Source organism: Phalaenopsis equestris, unplaced genomic scaffold (genome assembly GCF_001263595.1).
Source record: "Phalaenopsis equestris unplaced genomic scaffold, ASM126359v1 Scaffold201460, whole genome shotgun sequence".
NCBI lineage: Eukaryota > Viridiplantae > Streptophyta > Magnoliopsida > Asparagales > Orchidaceae > Phalaenopsis > Phalaenopsis equestris.
In genome coordinates, this window is record NW_018221223.1 from 60814 (window position 1) to 70832 (window position 10019).

Sequence of the window (10019 nt, forward strand, 5' to 3'; positions counted from 1 at the left end):
GGTTTGTTTAAGCTTCAAATCTCAAATGGATGAAGGTTTTGGTTAGACTATGTTAATTGAGCTTTACTGTTTTGGATTTATGGAGTATATTTGATTCCCTTCTACTGTTGAAACACATTTTTGCTGTAATATAATTAAGTTAAGCATGAATTTTCTTGGAAAAATAAATACTGCTTGTGATTCATTTTGGGATTTGGAAGTCTTTGTTTGCTATTGTAGCTAGAATAGAGTTCTTCTTCCTTCCTCACACCTTTGGCCATCTAACGTGAGGCTCATTTTCATGCTGAAATTCTTTTACACCTTGACTTGGATGAATAAGAGTTAAAGATGAAATTTTTGGTCATGAATTAATGGATTTAAGATTCTTTGCGATGTATATCCTTTTGAAAAGCATTATATCTGTATCGGTGTTTTGATTCTTATATTAAACTTGTTAGATTCATTTTTTTTTTCTCACAAACCAGTAAGGGATTTCCTTCCCTTGACCCTTGCTTTGATGTTCAATAAACATGAACAGATTTCTTGGTTATTTGATAGGTTTGTAGTCCTTTATTATTTTCATATATACATGTTTATATATGCAGATTTTGGGTGAATAATTAATGCAATTGTTGTATGTGTACATATTTAACACCCCAAAATAGCAATCTCTTTACGCATTCCTTATTATTCTTAAACCTGGATGGTCGTGAAATTTGTTTGAAGGCGGAGATGCACATTTATTAGTTAAATCCAATGCCAAATAAACAAGATTATATATTCATATATTTTTTTTAAAATTAATAAACATTTATACAGCCCAAATCCCTTATATCATGAAACATATACAACTTTTGAAAAATGGTAGACACTTCCCCGTGCATAGTTGAAGTCTAATGGCATATGTCTAGGAATTGAAGTTTGGATTTTACATATGGAAAATACATAAGGATTGTGTGGTATGCATAATTTTAAGTAGTTTGCTTATTTCCTTAATTGATAAATTTGACTGCATAAGAATGTGAGCATGTACGATTTTGACAATCTTATGTTGAATATTATTCTCATACAAATTTTTCTGTGCGCCTTTGCGAGGTAAACCTGCGAGGTAAACCTGACCGCGGTCAAGGCATTGGAGGAGCATGAAATCACCCTGGAACAGACAAGACAGGACGGCATCAAGCTTTGCATCGGTGAGATCAATCCAAAACCACTTGTCTTTTATTTTAAAATCTTTTCTTAAATTTTAAATTCTTAATATCAATATTGAAACCTTTAAAATTACAAACTTTCAAACCCAAATCAACAAAAATAAACACCAGTTTAAAACACATTGTAAAAGAACATATTAAATATCTGTAATAGGTCATTTTAGATATGTTCTCTCTTCTCTCTCCTCTTCTCGGAACGAGATGATGATGTGGTCGGTTGACCATTCATCTCCAGACAAGGGTCGAGACTACAATAGAGAGACAGCAGAAGAAGCTTTGGCTGAATTTCAATAGATTTAAATAACATACCTATAGGATGTCGAGGTTGTTTGTCTTGCACGACGTAAATCCTCACACTATCTTTTAAGACGTTCTACTATTTTATATCATACGATATGAGTCCTAAACTTTTTAGGCTTTCAAGGTTGTCGGCTGGCACTACAAAAATCCTCATATTTTGTCAGTCTAGTTGCATATGACATGCAGACACAAGTCCTGAATATCTAAATAATTTACAAGACTGAAATATCACATAATTTCTCTTTCAAAGACGTAAAGCCAAATCATAGATTAGTTTGAGATGTCACTGAATATTCTTCAGTATCTTCGACATCTCTTACTTTTCATTCCTTTGGATTTTGGAAATAATTGTTCTTACTTGAACTTATCCTATTTGAATTTTCCTATGAACAATCGTGGAAACTTTAACGTTGAATTCTTGAAGAAGAAACCTCTGATAATTATCTAGAGTTTTCTTAGGTGACTTCGGTTGTCTAAGATGTAATTAATTTTAAGGGTTAGCCTCCATAGGGAATTAAGAACCTAGAATAATCTAAACCCTATCTAATCTGTGTATTAAATAGAGGAATTTTTCAGCTATAAATTTTGTAGACCAAAAATAGAGTCCTAAACTTTTATGTTTGGATTGTTAAGCCTACTAATAAGTGATACGTTTATCCTTTGAGATGATATATTATTTATGATATCATGCTCAACTATTTAAACTATTAGATATATGAGGTCTATTCGGCCTCACCATTTTCCAAAATAATAAAAAAAATATCATTTTCACAAAATTAAAATTACATTATATATTATACTAAATTTAAATTTTAAAATCTTATTTTCAAAGAAAAAAAATAGCCGACACCAACAAGAGAGTGTGTTAAGCGATGCATATTCCTTCTTTGGTAGAGATTCAATTTTCAATATTCAACGGGGAAAACCATAATTTTTGTGGCTCAAACTTCTTTTGTTGAGATGCTAGCCGACAATAATTTAAATGAAAGAGCGATATACCTCAAACGCTGTATCTATCCCAAAGGGTAAACACAAGTCTTGAAGGTGAGACTCGATCAAATAAACTAAGAAAGGTATGATGTCTGTTTGGTCTGCGAAACCGTTTTATGTGCCGACAATTTCCCCTATTTAATATGAAGAATTAAAAAGGGTTTATATTAAGTTGGGTTCGGATGAGCTTCCTTTAAGGGCAAGCCCATATAGTTAATTACATCTTAGATAACCGAAGTCACCTAAGAAAACTCTCGATAAAAATCAGGAAATATTATCTTCAAGTATTTCAAAAGAATAGGACTTTTCAACGATATTGGACAAAGAGGTGTGAAATTAGATTGGCTCACATTTGGAGCATTTTATTTTTGGATTCTAAAGGAGGAGGAACTAGGGGATGTCATGGATCTGAAGGAGAGCCTCAGTGACTTCCCAGTCTATCCTATTGTTTGGCTTTAGTTTTGAGGAGAAATATTTAGATGTTTCATTCTGCTTATTTTATTAGTTTAAAGCTTACATTCGTGTGAAATGATCACACAAATAAACTGTAAGATGTGAGGATTTAGATCATGACAAACGAAAACCTCATAATCTTAAGACGAGTTAGGACTTATATTGTACAATAGAGTTGTACGCAGGCCTAAAGATGAGGTGAGGATTTATGTTGCATATGCAAACGACCTCAAAGTTCTATGGCTTTGGTTGTTTAATCTAAGGAAGGAATTTTTTTAGTTGGGGAAGACATGTTTGACTGTTGAAGATGACCTTGCTACCCACCATGCTAGATCTAAGGTCCTTGCCATGGCGAGTTTAAGTTTTCTAGGGTGTCAAGTTATGATGTCAAATCAGATGACCCTATGGTTGAAGTTCTTTAAATGTTATGGGGGATGTTAAAGTTTATTTGAGCGACATTGGTTAGGATCCTACAATTCCCTCATTTTGGCACCACTTTATTTTTATTAGATTCACTCAATCCAAATGAATTTACTAAACTCAACTCAATGAGTTTCATGCTTTCATTTTGACCGTGGGAAGCCTCGTTAGCAACCGTATGTTACCTCCTCTGATGATTCTCGATCATTCAATAGAGACATCTTAATTTAGTTGTAGTTGTGGTTTTTTGTGATATTTCTGATTAAATTTTGAGTTGTTTTATATTTTTAATGTTGTGGCGATGAATTTTATCTTGGTTGATTTTAGTTTTGATTTTGGGTTTTGGGTTTGTCGCTATCCAAGCAGTTTTGGTTTTAATGTAGGGTGACATTGTTGTTTAGCATGCAAATTTGTGTTTTTATTCATACATGTAGGTGAGTAAGTACAGTAACGTACTGAAAAGTAAAGTACGAGAAACAAAAAAAAAATGCAGGTAAGTAAATTACAATAAAAACGTACCTGAATGTTCTTCCTGTCATCTTCAACTGAAACTCAAAATGTATGTGAGAGCATTTATATATTAAAAGCATTTTATGTAAAGCAAGGAAATAAGGTTCTGGTGATCTACCAAATCCTAAATCATATGTGGAAAGAAGCAGGTCCATGCTTCCCTCTCACTCCCTGGTTAAAAGTCTCGAGCTCATTTAAACTTGTTATGTTGCTTAATAACCCATCCTATAAATACCTTTAATGCTCAATGAACATTGATGTTTCAATTATCCTTATGAGTAGGGTAATTATCAATTATAATTTAATTTGAGGATTATGTGTAGTCCCTTAAAGGGGCAAGTTAATATTATCAAGTCACTTAGCCAACTTTTTAATTTGGGCTTGTATTTCTTAAGGATTTTCAATTTTAATTATGTTTACTTTTCTAATCCTAATTTAATCAGATTTGATTTAGCTTATGTCACTACTAAGCCCCTTTAGACTTTTGATAGATGTCTTAGTTATGGAGGTGGCGGCTGGCTTGGTGCATGCTCTGCTAGGGTTTTCATGGACTGTCTAAGGTTGGTGGGGATCTCCATCCCTTCTCTACTCACTTTTTTCCCTCTTTCCTCTTCCTTTGGAAGCTTCTTCTCTGGTTTTTCTGCTTCCTGGATTTTTTCTCTTTCAAGTGGCTGTTGGGGTACTGTTCCATTAATGTGGAGTGCTGATGGCTGAACAAAGCAATGTGGATTTGACCACTAATATTCAATGGGCAAAGGCTACTTTTGTTGATGTTGTTGGAAAAGGCTTTGACCCTATTAAAAATTTTGATGATTTAGTTTTCCCTCGAAGCTACCATGAGGTGGCTGACCCCATCATTAAACCTCTGAGCAGGAAGAGTGGTAAAATGGCCATCTTCTAACATGAGGGGGGTATTCATATAGGTAAATTTCAGCTAGGTCATTCTAAAATGGAAGGTATAAGGAAGTTCTTTGATGGAATTAAACTTAAAGAAGCTTGGAGAGTTGGCCTTATTGATGGCAGACACATTCTTATCCATTTAACAAGAGAAGATGATTATGCTAGAATCTTCTCTAAACAGGTTTTACAGATTGACGACAACACAATGAACATTTTAGAGTGGTCTACTGATTTTGATCCTAGCAAGGAACTCCCTATAGTCCCTATTTGGTTCAAACTTTAGGTCTAAAACTTCATTTTTTCAACCATAAAGTCTTGTTTAACATTTGATAGGCCTTAGGTAAACCCCTCAAACTGGATGTTCCAACTTTTAATTTATCTAGACCATCAATAGCTAGAATCCTAGTTGAAAGGGACCTAACTCTCCCAGCAGTTGAAGAAATTTGGCTGGGAACTGAACATAATGGGTATTGATAGAAAATCATTGATGAACAGAAGCCTTACTATTGCTTCCACTGTTGTATGTTTGGGCACACTGATAATAGGTGTTTTAAACTACACCCTCACCTCAGGAAATCTAATCATGGGGTTCTAAAGCCTATGGAACCATTGGTAGAGCTTGAGAGGGATAGGGCAACTATTGAGAGCCCTGATCAAATCATTTCTGGGTTTTAATGCCAAAGGTCCTGAAGAAATTTTTCAGACCACCAATGTTGCCGTGGTCATTGAGATTGAAAATGCAGACAATAATATAGCCACTACTAGTCCTAACCATCTTCTGATTGCAATGACTGATAATTTATCCAAGGATGAAGTTGGCCCCTCAAAAAGTCATCATGAACCACTTGCTGTACAGATCTCAGCTAGTGATACTACTGCCCATGAACCTTTTGTTTTAGAGCCCCTGTATTCTCAATTGTATGTTGGAGAGGTTGTTCATAAGGATTATCAAGTGGACTCCACATTAGTTGAAGTTTTATAGACTGTTGAATGGCAAACCCAAAAAATAAGAAAAAAGCGAAAGGGAAACCAGGAGTTAAACAATGTGAAGGGAGGAACATATTCACTCAGAGACAGAAATAATTATATGGAAACCAAGGAAGCCATGGCCAATTCTAGAAGGAGGGGTAAATCCATCTCCTTTGGATGATAAACCTTTTGTGTTGGAATGTTAGGAGACTAAGACTGGCACATCCTAAATCCCTTAACAGACTTATTGCTTTAGATAGGATGTATAAGTTTTGGTTTGTTGCTGTTTTGGAGCCTATGTTAGGGTGTCCAAATATCCTCAAAAAATTCTCTGGCTTTCTCATTTTAATAATCTGAATAATAAAATTTGATTACTCCATAGATAGGAAGTAAGGTGCCAAATTTTGTGGGATCATCCACAATTCCTTCACATCAAATTTAATTTTGGGGGTCAAGAAGGTCTGGATACATTTGTTTATGGTGGAAGCTCATCAAGAGCAAAAGTGGAGCTGTGGGAGTGCATTCATATTATCAGCAATTCCTGTAACTCCTTATGGCTGGTGGGTGAGGATTTCAACTCTATTTCTGCCCCTTCTGAAAAATTAGGTGGCAACCCACCTGATTCCAAATCTATGAACAACTTTAATAATAACATTAGCTTAGCTTGCTTACTTGATCTTGGCTTCACTGGACCCAAGTTTACTTGGAGGAGAGGACCTTTATTGGAAAGATTGGATAGAATCTTTGTTAACTCTCTCTGGCTGAATGAATTTTACATACTTCTGTCCAACACCTTAGCATGACAGGTTCTGACCATAGGCCCTTACTTATCATTATTTGTGCATCTCCAATCAAGCACAAAGCTAGCTTTAGATATCGTAACATGTGGTCTTCTCACAATGGTTGTCTTAATCAAATCTCTTTGGGGTGGAGAGATTGTCACCACTCTAATCCTCTCATAAAACTTTGGATGCTGCATAAGAAGATTGACAAACAATTGTCTTATTGGAATTGGACTGTGGTGGGGGATATTAATTTGAGAGTATAGGAGGCTGAAATGGAAGTGCATGATATGAAGACTAGGCTTGAGAAAAATCCTGATACTAAAATGCATTTATTGCTGGATAATGAAAAGCTGATGAATGCTATTTGTATGCAGGAGAAATTCTATGCTCAAAAGGCTGCTAAGAACAGATTCTGTGAAGGGGGCAGAAACACTAAGTACTTTCATTCTTGTATCAACTATAGGAGGAGAAGCAACACCATTCAAAATATTAAAGATCCCTCTGGGCACTAGATTCAATCTGAAGACTTAATTGCAACTAGTGTTATTTAGTATTTTAAAACTCTATTCACTCAACCTCCTGTCACTAGACTTCCAATGCAGCAAGTTCTATTTGATCAGAGTTACACAAGAAACCTGGACTTGGCATCTATCCCAGGGGAATTGGAAATTTGGTCAACCCTGACCTCAATTGACAACTCCAAAGTGGCAGGCCCAGATGGATTCTCAGTAATTTCTACAATAAAGCTTGAAAGATCATTAAAGGGGATATTATTGAGGCAGTACAAAGCTTTTTCAAAGGGATGGATTTGCCTAACTAGTTTAAATGTTCTACCATCACCTTGATTCCCAAAAATAACTCCAAGCTTATTTGGGATCAGTTCAGGCCTATTACTCTCACTAATGTACTATAAAAAATTATTAGCTAGGTTATTTCCAACAGATTGCAGCCTCATTTACCTCATCTCATCTGTGAAAATCAATCAGCTTTTGTGCAAGAAAGAAGTATAGTGGAGAATGTCCTCTTGGTTCAAGAATTAGTCGTAGATTTGGACAAACAGTGTAGAGGAGGGAATCTAATTTTCAAACTTGACAGCCAAAAGGCCTATGATACCATACACTTGGATTTCATTAAGGAGGTGCTATCAGCAAGGGGATTCTCTCAACCCTTTATTTCCTTGATCCTAAGGTGGCTTACTAATTGTTATCATTCTATTTTTATTAATGGAAGTCTCATGGCTTCTTCAGTGCTTCTAGAGGCATCAAGCAAGGTAACCCTTTATCCCCAACTATCTTCATACTTGCTTTTGATTACTTATCTAAACGGTTGAATCATTTAATGGTCAAAGCTCCTCACTCTTTATATAGCCACAGATCTAACATTGTTGTTAACCACTTAGCCTTTGCTGATGATGTATTACATTTGCCAAAGCCACTAAACGTGCAGTTAAATTGCTTTTCCAATGTCTGAAGAATTTTCAAGTTAGCTCTCGAATGAAGTTTCATATACATAAATGCCAAGTAGTATTCAGTAAAAGGGTGAAACTAGAAATCAAGCATTGGCTTTCAGATCTTACTGGCTTTTGCTCTAGTCCTCTTCCTTTGAAGTACTTAGGTACTTTATTGCTAAAAGGGAGGAATAGGCAAGTCCAATTTGATGATATTCTACTTCAAGTCCAAGATAAACTCAACAACTGGTCTATTGCTTTCCTCTCTAATGAGGGAAGAATTACACTCCTCAAAAGTATTTTGGCAGATCTTCCATCTTTTATATCACAAGTTTCTATTATGAAGAAATCCATTCAAACTACTCTTGAAAGAACTTTCAACAGATTCCATTGTGCAGGCCAGAGAAAGCAAGTGCATTGGGTGAGATGGCAAATAGTTTGTGGTAGTGCTAGAGATGGAGGACTGGGGTTTAAAAGTTTCCAGCAGATCTCCCAAACCAACTTTTGCAAAATTTGGGTTATTTTTAGAGCACAGAGTTCCATTTGGGCTAAATTCTTGAAAGTTAAGTACAACAAAGATCTGCATCCTTCTCTTGTGACTAATAGTTTGGGGGATTTAAGAACTTGGAAGAATATGCTGAAGATGAGAACTAAGGTTGAACAACTTTTCATTTGGAATCTAGAGGAAGCAGACTTAAAGTTTGGCTAGATAATTGGACTGGAGAAGGCATCCTCCCTCCATTAACTGGCTCTCAATTCAACCCTACAACACATGTGGCTGACCTTTAGTCTGATGGTGAATAAAATCAGCAAGCTCTTCAGAATATACTTGATAATAGATTACTCAATATTTTTCTGAAGAAACCTATTGACAGATACAAGAAGGATAAACTTATTGTGAAGAAGAAGGTCTCCCAAACTTTTTCAACTTCCATTGCTAACTTTTGTTTTCCTCAACAGGAGATTTCCTGAACTAAAAGTGTTTGGAACAAGTTCCTTTCTCCTTCCATGGCCTTTTTCTCTTGAAAATTATTCTATGGCTTCATTCCCACTAATGATATTTTAAAACTGAAAGGCTTTGAGCGGCCCTTCAAGATGCTGCATGTGTAAAACTGAAGAGGAATCCCTCCACCATTTGTTCTTCAAATGCTCTAAAGTTCAGCAAGTCTGGAATCTCTTGTTACCTAAACTGAAACTTAATACTATTCAGTTGTCCTGGGATGATTTTAATATAAGCTGGAAAGACTTGCAGGATCAATCTCTCCCTCCCATCCCTTATATCATTGCTTGGTTTGTTTGGATGGCCAGAAATAAGCTGAAATTTGATGAAGCCCAAGTGGATGCCACTGTCATTGCCACTAATTGCAATAGCTATCTACAGAAATTGTACTGTCATAGGAAACTTCCTGAAATCCTATGCACTACCTCCCTCAACTGTTCAAGGAAATTTCAAACTATTTATGTTCATTGGAGCTGCCCTCCTAAGGGTTGGGTCAAAGTCAACAGTGATGGAAGCTTCATTTCTCTTAATGCAGGTGTTGGTGGGGTTTTCAGAAATGCTAGAGGTGAATGTCAACCATATTTTCAGTCTCCGACCAGGGCTGAGGACCCTTTGGAAGCTGAAGCCAAACTATTTATTGTACATTGTTCATGGCCAAAAAGTGTAGCTGGAATCAATTAATGGTGGAAACTGACTCCATGAATTTAATTAACATCCTTGAGGGGAGAATATCTACCCCTTGGTATCTGATTTATTAGCTCACTGGCATACACACCTTGAGCTTAGAGATTAAGTTATCCCTTTCTCATTCATATAAGGAGGGTAACAGACCTGCTAATTGGCTTGCTAAGGCTGGCCTCCATGCTCGGATTCCCTTCATTAATACTTGTACCACTCCCCCTTTAGAATTACTGTTGAAAGGAGATCTTTTTTATCTTCCTTTCCTTAGAGTTCTTCCACTTTAACTTTTGGGAAGTGTGTTCTTTTTGCCTTCCTTTTTGTATCTCTTTTATTTTAATGAAATAGGAGCCTAGTCTCCTTTTTATAATTATATA

At 35.9% G+C, this 10019-nt stretch overlaps 1 protein-coding gene across 1 annotated transcript; it reads left to right on the forward strand.

The window, feature by feature from the left end:
• Window positions 1-9066: 9066 nt before the first annotated feature.
• Window positions 9067-9645, forward strand: LOC110036006. Its single transcript, XM_020740351.1, has one exon. It carries the CDS (start codon window positions 9067-9069, stop codon window positions 9643-9645), a length of 579 nt encoding a protein of 192 aa, XP_020596010.1.
• Window positions 9646-10019: the final 374 nt, after the last annotated feature.